Here is a 19,458-nt window from a genome sequence, read left to right as displayed (position 1 = left end):
ATTGTTGTTCTTGTTTTGTAAACTAACTTTTTCTGTTTGACCTCTTAAGAACATACTGTTCTGCATTATTAACCATGGACTCTCTAGCAAAAACTTTAAAGCATTTAACTGTGCATCAACTACTGATATATTTTGGAAGTGCCTAGCCAAAATATGTTCAAGGTTTTTTTTTTCTTTTAGAGAATAGCACATTAGTATAAAAAGTAGTCAGTATCCTTGTCCTGTGACTGTTCCCCTTTGCTGATCTCTTTGGGTGCTGTGGATAGGCAGAAACGGGAAAAAAAATAATTGAAAAATCTAAGTTGTCTCACTTTGGTGTTCATGGCTCAAGTGCCAAGCTAATGAATTGATTTTTTTTTTTTAACTCAAGCTAATTTGAGTGAAGCTATGCCAGAATTAAGTCATCTTCTGGTTTGTTTCTATTGCAACTCAAAGCTCAAATGGTTAGAGTAAGCTCTAAACACGTGTATAGGCATGGCAAGCACTGAAAAGGCATCATGTAATCATACTATGAAAGGAAAAGCTAATGCTTGGGGTTTATATATACTGTAGTTTTTTAATAATCGGAACTAGAAGGAGTAGGAGAACAGCAGCAGTCACCGAGGTGTGACACTTAACAGAACATACCTTCTCTGAGTTGAGTAGTCCTTGCATCCTGATGCTGAGCAGCTTTTGTGGGACATCAACTGTTGTAGTGCATTTACATTTTTATGATCGTATAAAAACATGTTTTGAACACTTGGTTCCAAGCCAGCTGCTGTGCATACGGTACTCTGGAGTTTGAAGTACATACAAAACTTCTCAAGTCTTCAAAATAATTTTTTAACTAGATTTGTTGAACAAAGAGCAAAGTTGTGGCATTATGTAGTGGCCCCGACTACAGCAACTGCCTTTTGGAAGATGAGGAGGAGGGGCAGTGTTATTGGAGGAGTCAGGGTAATAATGATAAGATAGGCAAAACTGAAAATGAGGGTGTGGGGTTTTTGATATACTTGTATAAGCAGCCATTGGCTTTATTTTTGCTTTCTTAATTCCAGGGACTGATGCATTACTGTTAGCAGAGTGGATTTTCTTCAGAAGAGATTTTGAAGTCTTTAGCTATTTTTAGCAATCTCTAAGAGCATAAATAAAAAAAAAAGGAAAAGCTTATGCTCAAGATTTCTTGGAAGCAAGAGGCTACATTTTGAACTATTGGACAGTATAACAAATTTTTGTATGTATCCTTGCCTTTGTCAACTTAAGTTGAAAAAGAGGTTTTTCTGTAAATGTACTCTTGATTTCCTTAAGAGAAGTGAGGACATGGCACTGAGTAGTCATTAATAAAGTTTAAGTAGTCAGCCGTAACAGTGCTAATGTCTGAATCTAACCAAATCTTATATCAAATCAGTGAATCAATACATTTTTCTTGCATTCACACATGCTCTTTTTTCTATCTCCTCACAGTTTTAATTGTAGACAATCATAGCTTAAGTAGAACCACAAATTTATTGCATACTATGAATATATGCAAGATCATAATTAAAATGGGTTGTATACAGCTACCAAAGTGAACATATCAAATTAAATCTCATTTTGCTTTGTTGATAGTACATTTCAAAAGTGATAATTAAGAACATTCTAGTTTCAGATAGGAGGAACTATGACTTGTGCTTTTGAGAGGTCCTTTATGAAGTCAGTTTCACTATGTTTTATAGTTAAAACTGCACAATTAAGGTACACTTCCATACAATAAATGTTTCTCTCCCCATCTTTATCCTATGATAAAATTTTATTCAAATAGACCTCTCATCTTGGCCATATCACAGGTGTAACCAGCTGAATCTTGAAATCATTATAGAATTGTTTGGGTTGGAAGGGACCTTAAAGCTCATCTAGTTCCATCCCCCTGCCATGGGCAGGGACACCCTCCACTGGAGCAGGTTGCCCAAAGCCCTGTCCAACCTGGCCTTGAACACTTCCAGGGACAGGGCATCCACAGCTTTGCTGGGCAACCTGTTCCAGTGCCTCACCATCCTCACAGAGAAGAATTTCTTCCTAATATCTAATCTAAATTTCCCCTCCTTCAGCTTAAGGCTATTTCCCCATGTCCTGTCACTCCATGCCCTTCTAAACAGTCCCTCTCTGGATTTCTTGTAGGCCCCTTTAGGGAGTGGAAGCTGCTGTAAGGTCTCCCCGGAGCCTTCTCTTCTTCAGGCTGAACAACCCCAACTTCCTCAGCCTGTCTTTGTAGGAGAGGTGCTCCATCCCTCTGATCATCTTCATGGCCCTCCTCTGGACTCACTCCAACAGGCCCATGTCTGTCTTGTACTGGGGCCCCCAGAGCTGGACGTGGTACTCCAGGTGGGGTCTCACGAGAGCAGAGTAGAGGGGAAAATCACCTCACTTGACCTGCTGGTCACGCTTCTTTTGACACAGCCCAGGGTACGGTTGGCTTTCTGGGCTGCAAGTGTGCTTTGCCGACTCATGTTGACCTTCTCATCAACCAACATCCCCAAGTCCTCCTCAGGGCAGCTCTCAGTCCATTCTCCGCCCAGCCTGTAGTTGTGCTTGGGATTGCCCCGACCCACATGCAGGGCCTTGCACTTGGTCTTGTTGAACTTGATGCAGTTTGCACACGCCCACCTCTCAAGTCTCTCCAGGTCCCTCTGGATGGCATCCCTTCTTTCCAGTGTGTTGACCCACCACACAGCTTGGTGTTGTCAGCAAACTTGCTGAGGATGCACTCGATTCCACTGCCCATGTCACCAACAAAGATGTTAAACAGCGCTGGTCCCAATACCAACTCCTGAGGAATGCCGCTTGTCACTGGTCTCCACTTGGCTATCGAGCCATTGACTGTAACTCTTTGAGTGTGACCATCCAGCCAATTCCTTATCCACCGAGTGGTCCATCTGTCAAATCCAGGTCTGTCCATTTTAGAGACAAGGATGTCGTGCAGGACAGTGTCAAATGCTTTGCACAAGTCCAGGTAGATGATGTCAGTTGCTCTTCCCGTATCCACCAATGCTGTAACCCCATTGTAAATGAAAGACTTCAAGCTTTTGCATTTATTTTCTTACTTCCTTTTAAATTTCTAGGTCCCTCCCTCTTCCCGTGCTGTATTCTATAATGAAAGTGGTGGCGGTTCTTTGCTTCCAGGCACAGTTTTTAACTCAGTTCAAACATCTTAATTTGCAAGTTTAATTCAGTCTGTTTCATGTAGTTATCTTTCAAATTAATTTTGTCTTCTATAATATTTAAACAGCTTTCTAGGCATAAGGAATAATAGGCATGGGTTGGTTAGAGAGACACTTCTGAAGTACATAATTAAATAACTTTAAAATATTTTAAAAGAGGGAAGTCAAAAGCTAATGTTGCTTTATGAAGTGGCACATGCACATGTGTTTTTTCCCTTATCTGCACAAATCACTGACACTTCTATTTTCTTGTTCTAGGCCATTGAACAAAAAATCAAAGGTAAGTTACTTTAGAGTTATTTCTATTCTGTATATTATTTCTGTGTTTTTAAATATGTTGAATCAAATGGGTCACCAGAAAGCTCTTCTCAAAACTAAAAGATGGGATCTTTGAAACTTCGGTTGCACTTTTTCAGTGACCACAAAAGACTAGAAGAATAGTGGCTAAGGATTTATTCCAGGGATTGGTGTCTTCAGTTCTTTCTACTTTCCATTCTTAGTTACTTACATATACAGCACCAGGCATATACATAATACCTTGAGGTCTTTTCCTTGTTTGCCTTTATTTTTCTTTTTTTGAAAAGTGCGCAAACATTCTAACGCTTCAAGTATGAGCATGTATAGATCCATGTAATGGATCTGTTCGAAACTTAATTTCCAGATATTCTAAGTGCAACTGGGGTTGGGAACTCTTGACAGACAAGTAATTGATATGTCTAGTTTTAACGAACTATTGCATGTGCAGAGTTCATCCTGACAAAATTATCAAGATGACAGTATCTGAAAGCTGTAATTTCCATGTTCAGTGGCAGACTGGGAATGCTGCAGTTATTCTGAATGTTTGTGGGTTTTATACAGATCTCAATTCCACCTGGCTTCTATAAAGGGGGAAAAAAAGATTCTGTTCACTTTCTTTTTAATTCTGACTTCCAAGCTATTAGTTGGAAAGTGGATAATAATTGCGTAAGTGATCATGTGGAGTGCTTGCTGAATCCCTGCTTTCTGGGAACGTTGGATTTAATACTTACTTCAGCAGTGGTAGGAACAGGAGCTCAGAAGTCCTGCTTAGTAAAGATGCAATTACTGTTGGAAAAATCAAAAAATGTTTGAAGTGTTGTTGGTAGAGGACATACTGTGCTTGAGAAGCAGCAAAGAAACAAATGAAAGTGTCCATTCCTGAGGTGTGTGTTTGAAGAAGTGTGCTAGTTTGCATGTGGTTGAAATGGAGGAGGCAGGTTCTCTGCATAAAAAAAAAATGCACTGATTCGCCTGCCGAGAGCTGCAGTACCAATTACCAGGTATCAGGAGACACATTTATGTCTAGTTTATTTAAGTGCAATGTGTACTTTACTGTGTCTGTTTAAATGGGGGGAAAAAAAGTAAAAATAGATTGAGTAGGACCAATAGGTTTTCAGTGTGTGACGATGCTCTGCGGAGGGACCGAGGACAGCCTGTGTTCTGTGTCTTGGAGTTCTCCTGCATGCTTCTTAGCGGAGGCTGATGTTTTGGTTACGGAGTATTGATCGCCTGAGGCAGAGGGAGCTGCCAGAGCGTGGTGGCTTCAGGAGCGTTAGTGCACCACTGCTATAGCCGATGGTAGGAATGGAAGGTTATGTTCTATGTGTGCAGCCATCCTGTGGGTTTCATTGGACTCAATATAGGTCCTGGCCCTTCCAGCCTGACTCTGGTCACTGAAAACAGTTGCTTTTAGGTGCAGAACCAGGTACTTAATAAAAGAGCTGTGGAAGTGTATTATAATTAATAAATAGTCTTTGCTTGTTTTTTAAAGCACCCTTTTTCAAGCAGTGCATGGAATTGCATTTGAAGTACAGACTGAGCATTTGTTTTCTTCTGCATATTCTTGCTATAAGGCTTCTAAGATAATATACCAGATTTAAAGAATTGTGAAATTGTTTGAGTTTATTCTGAACTAATAAATTATAGTTGAAGTGATAGTGAAGGAAGAAAATTATAAAATACTTAGCTGTTAATAATAACATTCCATTTTGAATGAACGTTTGACCTATGTACTTATGCTGCACTGGCATCCATGCGTCACATCAGGGACGAGGCTGCAGAAGCAAATGGCTAAAATTAGCGTGAAGATGGGAGGGCAATAATTCTGCTCAGTAGGCTACCTGATGGTAATCTTCAAATTGAAAGAAAATGCCTTTCTTTTGAAGGACAAAGTTAATATTTCCCTTTTTTATTTCTTTTCTTTTATTTTCGCATTTTCTCCATGGATGCCTAATGTTTACTGATGGAAGTATTAAGTTCTAACTTGTAATATTGCATTATTATTAAAAAGAGTATTTCGGGAAGTTTAGCAGGAATTTAGAGTTGTCAGAGACGCACAAGCTGGCAGTCCTGAAGAAGAACAGAGGGGATTCAGATACGCAACTTTTTGCAACAGTTTCTATAGGAACAAAATTGGTTGCTTATGTTGCACATAGCTCTTTCATTGTTTCAATAGTTTTGCCTACTTGTATTCAGGATGCAAATTAATGTTTCATTAGTTCCCAAGTTTCCATCACGTTAATGTCTTAAATAATTTATTCTGTGCATGAGCTAAAGATAAAATACCAGTGTATAGGATCTCTAAATAATTCAGAATTATGTTGCTTCTTTCAGAAAAGTAGCTGGTTAAGTGGTGGGGGCGGGTAGGGATGTTATTTCTTGTTTTTAAGCGTAGTTTGGATGGCTCCAAAATGTTATTTGAGCTAAGGTAGACGTTGTTGTACCAGCTGAAGTAGCTACCAAAAGTAGCTGTAAAATTATAAGGCTACCTTCCAAGCAAGTTAATAGTGCTGATTTTTTAATTTTTTTTTCCTATTCAGGATAGGGAATGGAAGTAATGAAGATGATGCTGATATAAATGTCTCTGACACAAGTAGCATTTTAATACTGTAATATTGCCATTAAAAATGCATGTATGTCATTCCTGTGGATTTCAAATATTCTAACCTGTCTAGTTTTATACATCTGGTTTTATTAAAAGAGAGAAGAGGAAGTTCATAGGAGTTAGAGATGAATGTAATATTTAGTTGCTAAGTGGACGGTTTCTCTATTTGTGCAGCAGCTAGCGTAACAAATCCGTACGTTGACAAGTGCCCTCCAAGTGCTCTTGTACCAGGTATTTTAGGAAAAAATAAGTATCATTTGAAAGCCTTTATTTGTTGAGAATACTGTAAATTGTCAGTTGTTGTGGTATTCCTTATAGCTTGTCAAAATATGTATTTTTTCCTGTGTTTTATGTCAGTACTATTAAGATAGACAAATCAATCTATTTACACTGGATTTCTGCTAAAACAGGACTCTGCAAACTGCACTGTGGCCACGAGTAGCTAATGATAAGCCAAGCACTAGCGTAAATGCTATTTCAGAAGAATGTTTGAGTTTTGTTGTATATGCTCACTTCAGTAATTGTGGTGTACTTCTACAGAATGAGATTTCATTAAGAGATGAAATATCTTTTTGCACATGCTTTAGTGTGCATACATAATACCCTGGTGAAGTAATTTATAAAATTTGAACAGCAATGTTGATGCCAGTGTTGTGGTTAGTTGTTCTGAATGCTTTTGTGCTTTGCGAAACAGTACGAGCTAGAGCTGAAAACATCTGTCAATCTTCAGTTCGGAATTCTCCTGCTTTGTAGAAGGCAGAGGCATAAAGTACTACTTTTATAGCAGAACAGAATAAACTTTGAATCAACCACTGTAACGGAAAGTGCTTTTAAAAATAGCTGGGTGTGGAATTGAAATCTTTGACTCATATTTCCCACCTTGGAAACTTCTTATTCAGTTTCTTTTCTGTGAGGCAAAATTGCCCGAATACACTAACTCTTCTGTTTTTTGTTGGGTTTGTGTTTTTATTTTTTTTTTTTCACTTGCCTAACTATGCTTTTCCTGATTGGAAAAACTGTTATGTTAGCTTTTAAATCTTGAAAGCAAATAGCGAACATGAACAGAATAAGAAACGCTCGCTGTTAAAATTACCCGTAGGAATGGCATACAGCTTACCTTTGTGCGGATCTTCAGGGGTTAATGAATTGGCAAACAGTTAGATATTTTCCAGATCAGCTAGCCGAGCTTACAGCTGCGGCCATTTTTCCACAACGAAAATTCTAGCACTACATCTTACGTGTGTCAGCTTGAAAGCCAGACTTCCTCTGTTTGCCCTTCAGCATTCCAGCACTGACAACTCTTTGGGGCATGACATGCAGGCAGAGAGCATTACAATACGTTTTTAAGAGGTCAGCTTCAGCAGCAGCAAGAAGAAACATTTAAATGACAGCTTGGTGCTGTTCTTTGTGTGGTTTAGTAGACGTTTTGATCTGTGTACGCTGATTTTGTGCGAGTGAGAAACTGTTTTCCATCTGCATTAAAGTTATTCAAACAGCTGCCATTTTTTTTTTTTTATTGGAGGGGGAGTTTAAGTCACTGGGCCCCTACTCCAGGAGGAGTTGGCAGCCAGCACTCCTGGAGCAGTAAAATGACACCATGCTTCTCCTCCATTTTCTAATGAAATCTGCAGAGTGGGAAAGCAACACAAGTTGGAAGCGTCTTTCTTTGGAATCTCTCTGTAAACTGTAACTTCACCATCCCCTGCTTTGTGGGTTTTCAGCAGGTTTGTTCTTTATGAAAATCTGTCATTTTTAATATTCGTTTCTGTAAACTTGCTATTACTAGTCAACTAAATTAACTGTGATAGACTGTAAGTCTGTTAATATTATCTTTCTGCCTTAATGTGATTCAAAATAAAATACTGGTGTGCAGAATAAACTTTTATTAAACAAGCAACTTGTTTGTAACAAATTAAAATATTAAGGTAATAATTAAGGGGTGTTGGAATTTGTAGTAGCCATATTGGAATATTAATGTATTATTTAGTCTTCTGAGAAGCTGTGGACCAGAAAATGTTGGACAGGGTAAATTGTATAGCTTGATACTTACTCTGAGGTACTTAGGGAAGTGAAGGGAAGGGAATTCTGTTGCACTTCTCATTAATTTCCGTTTGAAATTAACATACAAATGTAAACTCTGCATAGTCTTTATAACTGTTATCTGGTAAGATTTCTGTTTAGTTTGCTGATCATAGTAGAAGGAATTACAATATTTGCTAAGGAAATGAATGCATAGAATATATGAGAAATATTTTCTTAAACTGTTTGTGAAGTCTTGTTGATGTCGTAGCTTAGGGGCTGGCTTGGCAGAAAGTAGCTTGTTTATTAGTTGCACTCTTTTATAGTCAAAAGTGATTCGATAACAGAATCCAATGGACTTGCAGGTAATAATATGCACTTTTTTTAAAGTAGCTTTAGGAAAGTAAAGTAGTAATGTTGCTGCATTGCAGTAGCATGTTTAGGGCAGTATTGTAACTCTGGACATCTCATGGAACGTCATATAGAAATTATTTTACTTTATCTGAGAGGAGCAATTGTATGTGAACGGTAGCAGTAGTGTAGGAAAACTGAGTCTTATTGACCATGTTACGAGGTGTTGTATGTTGGATTAAAAATCTCTTCAAGCAAGGTGTATTTTCCACTTAAGCTGACAATTAAAAAAAAAAAAAAAGCTTAAATACAGCATGCAGAAGGCTGAAGGATGTATGTGTCCCTAAGTGGTGCCATTACTGTGTGGCTACTTTGTTGGCTTGATAACAATATACTGGCTGCAAAAGTGGTTGTTTTCTGTGTATCACTGTCAGCGTGCCTCAGGTGTAGGATGAACTGTGCTTTAAACTGTAAAGAGTGCTTAATGTGAATCAGTTGCAGCAGAAGGCATTTTGATAGATGAAAAAGTTAAGATTTGGCCAGTAGTTAGACAGATTGGGGTATGTGATGAATTTTTTTTTTTAACTTCAAAGCTTGTTGCAGTACCTAGACCACAGGAATGTGCTAAGTTCTTATGCATTAAATGATTGACAAATTTTTAGCTATTTGCTATAATACCCCCCCCTTCCGGCTTAGTAATTTTCAGTTATTTTAATTATTTCTAGACCAGGACATTTGAAAATGAATACATGGAAATAGATTTGTTTAAGACTTCTTCATATTTGTGAAATTCACTTTTGATCATTATATGCATTTTGATGCATTATATGCATCATATGCATCAAAACATTGTGCAAGGAATCTGATCTGTTACCTATTTTTTAAATGTAGGTAACAACTTAAATTGATGGAATCTGATACTGTGTTGGTGATTTTTATCAACTTGCCAATTTATCTAATAGCTTTTGAATCCCTTCTATTCCCTGTGCTCTGTACATTAAATTGACTTATGTCTTGGCCGTTCCTCTCCTTAATTCTGTCCTCCTCCAGTCAGCTGTGAAATAGAGAGAGCTGGGTCACTGCTGTGTCAGAGCAGGGGAGATGGTGGGGCTGTGGAATGAGCATGTTGGTGAGCAGATGAAGCTGGCTACTGCTCGTCTTCCCCTTGAGACTTCTGTCAAAGGCCCGTATCTGGCCACCTGTGTAACAAGGAGGTCCCTAAAATTTTTCTTTTCTACTTTTCTTCAGTAGCCTAAATATAATATTCCGTTAAAACACAACTCAGCTGCTGAGTCTTAGGTGGTGTTTTATTCTAAAGGCCTTCATGTTTGTGTTTTTCCAAATATGCATGTATTATAGTAGAAATTTTTAAAAATGTAGTCATAAGTAACACTGACAGTATTCAAATTGATTCTTTAAACAAAAGTTTAAGGAGTTTGCTTTAATTTATTTTTAATGCTGTATTACATGTATCTGTTCCTGAAAACAAATATTAAAATGGTCTTTAAACAAAACAAAAAAATTTAAAAAGCCCCAGAAAACTACATTTTCAGTCATGTAGTAACAATATTCCTGCTGCTGACATGCCAGGAAACTGTTAAATGGAACACAGCAGCGAAGTGGTGTAAGGATGCTGCTCTTAAGCCCCAAGTTGTGTAGGTTTAGATGCTGCCAGTGTATAAAACTATTCTTGAAGATAAATACAGCCTTATAGTAACTGAAACCTGATTTGTCATTGGGCGCCTCCTCACCCAGCAGTGCAGAGCGAGAGCTCTTGCTGGTCCCGAGCAGTAGTACCTGCCTCAGTTTCCCTCTTTCCTAGCACACAGGGTTGGTCCTCTTCCATAGCCTCCAACTTTAGAGGTGCCGTTGGAGCAGTTTGATGGAGCTGCATCCTGAACTCTTCTCATAGGATCTCAATGAAAAAAATGTGCGGATGAGCTCTCAACCTGGGTCACTTTTCCCCTCTGTTGGCTGTACAGGCCCAGAAGGGGTTGTGTTGCTGGGGATGGAGTGACCTGTAGCTCGTAGGAACCTCTTTATAAGTTTGTCACCAGAGGAGTTGCATTACTGAGCCATGCCCTTGCTGTTAGCAGCAGGAATGACGCACAGATTAAACTATTTTTTCTTTCAGTAACTTCTAAAACAGCCAGTTTCATTTTGTAGAGCTCTTGAGTAGAGATGGTGACTCAACTATGTAGGTAGGTCACTGTTGAGGGAGGTCATGATCAAGTCTTGAGGTATCTCGTAAAGCTCCACGGTAAATGTAAATATGCTTTATGGATATCTCATCCAAGAAATGTGAAAAGTGCATGAGCGTATCAATCATGTAAGGGATTGGAAGTACAGCTTGCCACTTACAGTGGTTGGGATGAATGGGAGTAGCACCAGGAAATGCACATCCGGTAGCTCACAGTATTCCTTCCTATCTTTTGAGCCTAGTTTACTAACCAATTACTTACACCTGAACACCCCCATACTTACCGCCTTTGCTTTTGTACTGGCTGGGGTGGAGATGTTGAGGATGTTGCGGTTTTCCCTTTATTCACTGTCTGAGTTTGATGTGTTCACTCACAGTTGACTTCTGCAAATTATTTGACCTTCATCTTGCCTTGAAGTGGCCGTGCTGTCAAGACTGAAAGATAATTTGGAGTTGCAGTTGCACATTTGGTGTTTTGTCAATGGTGGCACAGTCCTGCCAAGCTGTGTCCGGGGGCTACCTGGGTGCTTTTAGCTTTTCCTGCTGGCAACAGATTGACTTAAGGGTATTAATGTATTTCCCTTTGGATGCTAGGGTTGCTAAAGCAGGCAAGTCTTAACAATGCATTCTGTATGTCCTGTTCATCTCTTGTTCTTTTTGTACAAGACCATAATGTTTTTTCTATGCGTAACACTTGAGTTTCCCATTTGAATAAGATTTTTTTTTTAACTTATTTTTTAAAATAAGGTTTAAATGCCAAAATAAGCTGGCATAGTGCTTGTTTGTCACGAAAAGCTATAGAAAGCTTGTTAGTTAGCATACTTTAACAGAGATAACTTTGTTAGGAGTGATAGCAAGACATATTTCTGCTTCCAGATCTGTGCTGTTTAAGCTATGTGATTACGGGATAATAGAGCTTTTAATGGGGAATGAGTTACAACTTGAATCAGAAAAAATGCTGCCATTACCTAATATATAAGCACATCTAAAAATATTGACTTAGTCTTCAATTTTTTAAGTTGCTGTTCTTATGAATAACTTTGTCCAACTTTCTTTTTTTTGGGGGTGGGGATAGTGCCAGAACAAACAAAGACAAGTGTAAGCCAGCCTCAGCCTGTCACCTCTAACGGCACTTCCACAGTAACCAGCACTAATAATAATGCCAAGCGGGCCACAGCCAACAGTCAGCAGCAGCAGACCTTGCCTCGATACCCTCCTCGTGAAGTACCACCGCGATTTCGACACCAGGAACAGAAACAGCTTCTGAAACGAGGTCAGCAGTTACCAGTTATAGCTGCAAACCTGGGATCTACTCCTAAAGTATTAAACGGCCAGTCAGGAGGCAGCACTGTCACAAATAAACAGCCAGTGACCAACGGAGAAGTGCCGAACAGCAGCAAAAAACAGCCAGGTGAGGGGCAGGTACCTTGTTTTCCTTTAACTAAAATCAAATAGTTTAAATTCAATTATCAGTGAAATATTTGAGTTAATATTATTTAAACTTTAAATGTAAGCTGTAGCGTGATGAGTTATCTTCCTGTATTGTAGCTTAATATTACAGGATGGTTTCAGCCATCTTTGTGCAAGTTTCATACTGAAACTTAAGACATGTTAGTAACTCATTGTTGCCAGTGGTGTACAACAGACATGTCTGTTTCTGAACAGATGTTGAAGCCAGTATGACCACTGCTATGTCCTGAATTTCCAGTCTTTATCCTAATAATTGATCCAAGCATGATCATGGTACAAAGCATCTTTTTTGCATCCAACTTTAATACACAGTTCTCACAGGGAAGGGTCTTTCAGACAGTTCCCAGAGCATTCTGAACAGCATCTCAGGACTTTTTTTTTTTCTTCTTTATATCTAGAAATATAGATAGGGTACAACTTATTTAAAATACAAGAATTGCTTTTTGTTGTCAAAGGGTTTTCCTTTGTTCATCTACCTGAAGCTAGGTTGTCTTACAAAAGGGATCAATCTTTACCTTTAATAGTATTTCCATATAGTTATCCTTGATTATTTTGGCTTGTTAGGCATTCTCCTCAAATACCCTTTTAAGAGTAGTAAACTTAACTGTTACATGTGCAGAACTTGCCAGTCAGTGAATGTACTAGCATGCAGTTCAGCACATTTTTTGGGACAATAAGGGCAGTCTATTTTTGGCTGGAAAAAGTAACTTTTTTTTTGTGGGGACCTAGATTTTCAAAGGGATTTGGTATTAATGCATGCTAACAATATGTTGGACAAATACTTTCTTATTTTTATACTTGTATTTATTTTTTGATGTGCACATAGCAGTGATGTGCACTATCCCACAAGTAGCTTCTTCTGAAACTTTACTGAATTCCCAGTGTTTCTCAAAATCAGTGTTTTATACACTGCAAAGGATGTGACTCCTAGTCCCTTCGGTTACAAAAAAGATTTCTGGAAAATAGCCTTGATATTTCAAGTCTTAGTTAAATTTTGACCTGTTCTGATTACTGAATCTTGAAGAAGCAGTATTTAAAATGAAAGTAAACAATCAAAACATTGGAAGCAGTTTATCCATGTGCCCCTTGAGGAATGTTTCCGTAATTACTTTCCAGTATTATTTTTGTAACGTACTGATAGAACTCTTTACCATTCCAAGAAGTGATTTTTTTAAGCAGTTTTTTTTTTTTTAATTTCATCTGTATATTTTTGTTGCTGTCTATAGTCAAGTTTAAAGTAACTGTTCATATAATTGCTTGCTTCTGAGATGAAACTTTTTTTCCAGTGTATATCCTCTGCTGGTCAAATTGTATGGTAGCAAGTAGTGATTTAAGTAAAAATTCACATGTAAACTAAGCTAAGTAGTATTACTCTTTATACAACCTATTAAACCTCCTAACTGTATCCAGAGGGTTTTTTTGAGTATACTGTCCTTTTTTCACTTTTTGTGAACGCCAGCCCAATATTGCATTAGTTGGGTTCCCATTTGTGTATTGCATTCTTCCCGGTTTTGTTCAATTTTTCTTGATTTTATTCTGCTGTGGCTGGGCAACCTTTAGGCTGGGAGATGCCAGTGTCTCCCTGTGTGGTGCTGCCACAGTTCTTTACTGGGAGTAGTTCTGAATGGTACGTTAATTATTTGGATAATATGTCTACGCGTCCAACTGGTAACGAAAAGGTTCTGAGAGCCTTTATGGGAGAGAAAGGTTGGCCAAATCACTTTCCATCTTAAGAAAATGTTTGTATTGTCTGTAGCATCCTGTCAGTCACTGCATTGTCAGGTCTCTGGTAACTGTGTGCTGTGCTCAGGGTGTTCCTGTGTGTCTGAGGTAGACTGGTCGGAATGGACAAGTGGGGTTAGGAGGCCAGGGTCTCGTTTCTTGGTGCAGTGTATCTGTAGGCTCGAAAGGTCTTTCCTCTTGTATAACCAAGAATGATGTCTGGTTTGGATGTTTTGTCATGTTCTTTGAGAAATGTAGGTAAGGTGATACTGTAAAGGCAAATAAATTTTCAGTGCTGGATTTTTCCAATGGTTTCAAAATCTTGTCTGATGAATTGCCTGTGAGGTCATGTGGAGGTGGCCATAGTCCAGCAGCATGCGAAAGTGACTTAATGTCTTCTGACACCTTTGTATCTGAAAGGAAATACTACTGTTATTGGCCTGTTTCAGTCTTACTTGCTCTTCCTAGTTCTTCTTTTAGCCTCCAATGGCAACTTCTAGGTACTCTTCCTGTTGTTATCTCTGAAATGAAAAATCTCATGAAATTTGACATATCTGTAGATCCTTTCCTATTGAAAGAGCATCCATGTACAGGCCATTTGGGTTAACAAATTTTATACCTTAACGGAATATCTTTGAAGATTAAGTTCTTGACTTTTTTTTTTTAAGTATTTAATGGATGTTGGGATTGATCTGTATTTTAGGGCTAAACGAAAAACTGTAGCTTGAAATGTTGAAGTCAAAATTGCTGGAATTGATAATGGCTCCGGTTGTTCTATCTGTCGTTCCCTGACAGACCCCAGGGTAGGATCTCTTCCCAGTTCCAACTGCGATTATAACTGTTTGGTAGGTGCTTTGTAAAAGCCAGGAAACACGAGTACTGCTAAATTTAAAGTCTTCCTGTGGCCCTGGCCACACTAAGTTTTTAAATCTTTGGTATTGGAGAATTTTTTTTAGTTATATCAATGGGGAAAAAAAATCTCTTAATTTGTGTAGACAATCTTCTTCTGTTTTGAAAATTAAACTGCTTTGTTTAGAAGTAAAGCTTAAGAAGGGATAGTCCTGTGGGTTGGTTTTTTTCCTGCTGTTTGTAGGACATTTGGCATATCTTCTTAATAAAGACACATAAGTGAAGCTCATGCCATGTAGCACTTCTGAAACAGATACAGTCTTGTACTGAGATGGTTATTTTAAGAAATCTACATAAGCTACATAAGTAGCTCTTTATCAGAACATTTTCATACCCAATTCGGTTGTTTGCTTTACTGAAACTTTCTCCCATGTGTAAACTTCACATGAAAGGAAGGTCTTGAGTGCTGCCTTGGTGTGTTTGTTTGCGTCTGTGCTTTGTAACACAGCAGAATAGCCAGGTGGTTATTCCACAATGAAATGATTTATATAGTGAACTAAAATATTTGCCAGCAGTAATTGCTTACAACTGTGGGACAGAACAAAACAGGAGAGCACCATCAGGTTCCTGGCATTAGTCCAGTTACTTGGATTCTTCCTCTTGATTCGAGTGGGTCTCGCTTTATCTTTGTGCATCTCGCAGCAGAGCTGCAAAATGATGTTACAGCCAGAGCCTTTGGAAACAAAAGACTCTTCCTGTAACTTAAGGAGATACTCTTTTTTTCAGTTATTGTAGGAGTCAGGGATGAAGTGAGCAGTTGGGATTTGCAGTTAGTAGCGATGGAGGCTGACTTAATTTAGGAAACGTTGCCTTAAATGTAGCAGTTGTGGTCTCCAACTGTAAAATTTGTGAATTTGAAACATTAACTTTGATTTCATACGCTGCCAATAGGACACTTAGGAGGAAGAAGCTATCAAAGAGTGGTAAATAAAAGTTTGTTAAGCACATCCTTAGGTTAAATCAGAGTTGGACTGTACTTAGTTACTTCTGTTTGCTAAGTCACATAGCAAAATAATGGCTTTCAGGTAGAGAAAGCATGCTGTTCAAAGAAGTGGTATGAAACTTTGCTTAAGTTTCAGGACTGACCTCTGAAATTCTAAGTTAGTACAGTCAAATATTAACTGGTTTTGGTTTCAATGACTATAAATTCTTCCTCTTAACCAATCTTAAATTGGTTAATTAAATGCAAAATGTGTAAAAACTAACTAGTAGTGGAAATGTTTAATAAAAGCAGCAAAATTGCTAATAATTAAATGCTACATGTAGAAAGCTGGATTTGCTATCTCTTCCCTGAGGTATGCTCAGTGCTGTGGGTGAGGCAGCTCAGAACTCGCTTGTTGCTAGCAGGGTCAGTGAGATTGAGATGGCTCTTTAGGGAAACCTTTCCTAAAAAAGGGGTGCTAATAAATGGTTTCAAAGTAATGAGTGTTTGGGGGACTGTTCTCAAAGGGCTAGTTTACTTAAATAACACTTCTGTACTTTTCTTGCCTTTTTTTTTTCCTATAGGCATGCCTCCCATTCGGGACTTGGTGAGCCACTCCCCTAACCAGTCAGGTTAGCTATTTAAATCTCGCCTTTTTTTCGCACTACGTGTTTGTAGTAGTTACGTGTTCCGCACAATTTTGTCTTGATTTTTTAAAATTTTTTTTTATTCTTATGGTTTTCAATAGCATGTGCCATGTGAATGACTGACTTAAGTATACTTTCTCTGTGCCATTATGTAATACATTTGGTTAAACATTTTTAATTTTCTAAAATATATCAGAATTCATACCAAAAATATGTTTCAGCTGTGGGGCACCTTAGCTTTAAAATACTAAGTGTCTTTTTTTATTTTATTTAACCTTTATGCTTACATGTTAAATTGCCTCGTTGTGGTATTAAATTGAATAATCTGTGCAAGCCTGTGCTTTATATCAGAGACATTTCACAGCACTGTGGAGGAAACCACGTCTGGGGACCTTTCTGTTTTGAATGCTGAGTTTATGCTGGGGTAGCATGTATGTGGGGCCTACAGCTATGTGTGTTGTCTCCTGGATATGATGTGAAGAACGCTTGCTGTTTATTTTTAAGTTCTGTTTTGGAGTGAATGTGCTGTGTGAAGGCAGTAACGCAGATAATGCTGTGGGATGGTTTGTACTGGCTCTGTTTCTGGCTGTGCCATGTACCTGTCAGGCTACTGTGGGCGCAGTGCTTAGGAGAACGTTTCATGTTGCATCTCTTCTGTTTACCTTGAAGATTGCTCCCAAAAGGATGATGTTAATCCTCCTCTCCTCTCTTTCCTTGTGTTGAATTTGACCACTTAGTCAGTGCAGCCTCTTCATGTGATGGAAAACTAACCCAAGGGTTCCTCTTTTCCCCGTGGCTCAGCGAGCTGTCTTGGCTCACGGCAGTGCTGCAGGGGTGTTCGATCTGGCACAAGTCAGGGCCAGAGCCCCTGCTGGGAGAGAGAGTGTGCAGGATGGTCCCTTCTAGGAGAGCCTCCAGTTGTGCTGGGTTAGGCACAGAGGGACACTGAATCCTTGTCCTGGCAGCTTTCCTGTCCTGCATTAACAGTTAGGAAACTATTGCAGCTACAGGTAAACAGCTACATCTGGTAATTCTTGGGTTGCAGTACTTTAAGACGACACAAGCAGACTTCAAGACCTTTTTCTCTACCACAGAGAAACAGATACGTGATGTTAACAGACAGGTTTTGTTTGTTTGTTTTGTCACTTTATTATAAAGGTGCTCTTTAGCTTGTTTACTAAAAGCTAAAAAGCTTGTTTATTAAAATGCATTTTTTATAAGGACTGAGGGTACAATAACTGGTAAGGCATAGTATTGACAGTCTGTGGGTACCAGTATGTCCTGGAACTGGAAAAGGAGACAGAGGGAGTAAGATTCAGATATTTCTTAATTTACACTTCTCTGTCCAACTGTTGATTTTAGACCATGTGATGGTACTTCAAAACAAACAACTTTAGAAAATACATACAATTTCCTGCAAACATATCCTGCAGGGGTAACTCATAGCTAGAAAGCATTAAATTATTAAATTACAAATTATGGAAAAAAAAAAACTTAGCAGATTATGGAATTTTAAGAAACTCGGGTTTGTGTAAATTGTTTTTTGTCCAGGATTTAAGCAGCAAAAGTTCAGTTGCAGCTTCTAAATAGTTTTGGTGAGAAAACCAAGAGTAGGACTATAGGCTGTTACTGGCTGGTTTTGCTGTGCACTAAATGTGTTGTCAACTGTAATTTTTCCATTTTGAGGGGTTTTTTGTGGTATCTGCCAGATACAAAAAATCAGAGATAGTACTTTGCTTATTCAGTATTTGTATACTTAATGTCAGAAGTTTGTGGGCTGTGGAGGTTCAGATAGATAGGAATATTTCAGCTCATACTAGAAATCACTAACATGCTTTTGTGTCCAGGAAAATGATTGTTAGGGTAGTTTTGTATGTAATAGGATACAATTCTGGATGACTGGAAATTAATCACTGTATGCCGTTTGTGTATTGGCTCGTTACAAACTGTGTATCACATCTAAATGAGTATAAAAGAATTTTAATAACTACAAGCTTTCTTTTCATGTATTCTATTGTTGTGCAAATTACGGTTTCTTTGCCATTTCACTCTGGCTTGTAGTCGTAACCTGTATCTCTTTCTCCACACAGAATTCAGGCTGTTTGCCACCTGTATACTTTTGTGTGGTTTTTAAAACTGATCATGTTATTGGGATAAAGTTTATGATCAAGATTTTGTTTTGTTAGGGGAGCTTTTGATGCTGTTGATTCTCTCGTTCATGAGAGTGCAGACAACTCTTAACAATTCTTAACACACACCCATACACATACTATTCCCTGTTCCAAATTGCTGTGCCAGCATCCTTGTTTCTCCTGTAGTAAGTTCCTGCATCAAGCTTAACTGATTGCTTTGACTGTCTTGAGCTTCCATCGTCCTGGATGGTGGAGGAGCAGTGGCTGATCCCTGCTCCGTGCTGCTCTAGGCTACGTACTCTTGGAGGCAGGGTCATTGGCTAGATTCTTTTTCTCTGTAGGGTGAATAATACTGATATTGATTAAAAATTAATGAAAAATACACCAGAAGTTTTTGTGCATCAGTTTCAAACTCAGTAAATTGTCCATGGTAACTCGTTCCTTCCTGTCTCTTGTAGATCATCAAGATCACAAATTCAAATAATGTAGTATTTAAAATTTGCTACTCTTTAAAAATGTGGGATTTCTGCTCGTCATGGTGTTCCCAAATTCCTTTTGCGAGATGGAAGCACTGAAACAAGGTCTCTTTTTAAATCTACATCAACCGTGCTTCTCTTCAGATTGGTCAGTCATGCTTACACAATAAACCACATCAACACTTGTTGCGGTTCAGTTGGAGCACTAAGAACAGGCTCCTGCCAAATGATCCCTGTGTTTGAGAGCTGAGCTACTGCCAAAAGTTGTATCTTATGGATATTTTAACTTCTAAGTAGGTGGCAATTTTGACTAACATTTTTAAAAGAGTAGATGCAACTCAGTTCTTGTTAGTGAGCTGTAGGTGTAGGGGTTTGGTGGGCGTCAGGATTTGGGGCTTCAGTGCAGAATTGGCACTCCTTGCAGCAGAAGGGGGAAGCTGGTGAGACTGGCAGCTTCCTTTCAGACTTCACATTTAACATGTATTTCTTGGAAACACAAGAAGCTTACAAATTAGTGTTATGTTTTAAAAGT

At 38.5% G+C, this 19,458-nt stretch overlaps 1 protein-coding gene across 8 annotated transcripts in view; it reads left to right on the top strand.

Moving 5' to 3' along the window:
* Positions 1-19,458, top strand: part of TNRC6A (trinucleotide repeat containing adaptor 6A) — a 54,716-nt gene that overhangs the window by 15,238 nt on the left and 20,020 nt on the right. For 4 of the 8 annotated variants that reach the window (XM_075767916.1, XM_075767915.1, XM_075767913.1 and 1 more), the window contains 3 exons: positions 3,435-3,456; positions 11,724-12,059; positions 16,256-16,303. In XM_075767916.1, coding sequence (XP_075624031.1) covers positions 3,435-3,456; positions 11,724-12,059; positions 16,256-16,303 — 406 coding nt within the window. Of the gene's footprint in view, positions 1-3,434; positions 3,457-7,662; positions 7,803-11,723; positions 12,060-16,255; positions 16,304-19,458 lie in introns of those variants that run through there. The other 4 variants (XM_075767917.1, XM_075767920.1, XM_075767919.1 and 1 more) reach the window with 3 other exon arrangements.

This window comes from Balearica regulorum, chromosome 15, assembly GCF_011004875.1.
Source record: "Balearica regulorum gibbericeps isolate bBalReg1 chromosome 15, bBalReg1.pri, whole genome shotgun sequence".
Classification (NCBI taxonomy): Eukaryota; Metazoa; Chordata; class Aves; order Gruiformes; family Gruidae; genus Balearica; species Balearica regulorum.
The sequence above is the reverse complement of the archived record's forward strand: the minus strand, read 5'-3'. Positions and strand labels throughout refer to the sequence as shown.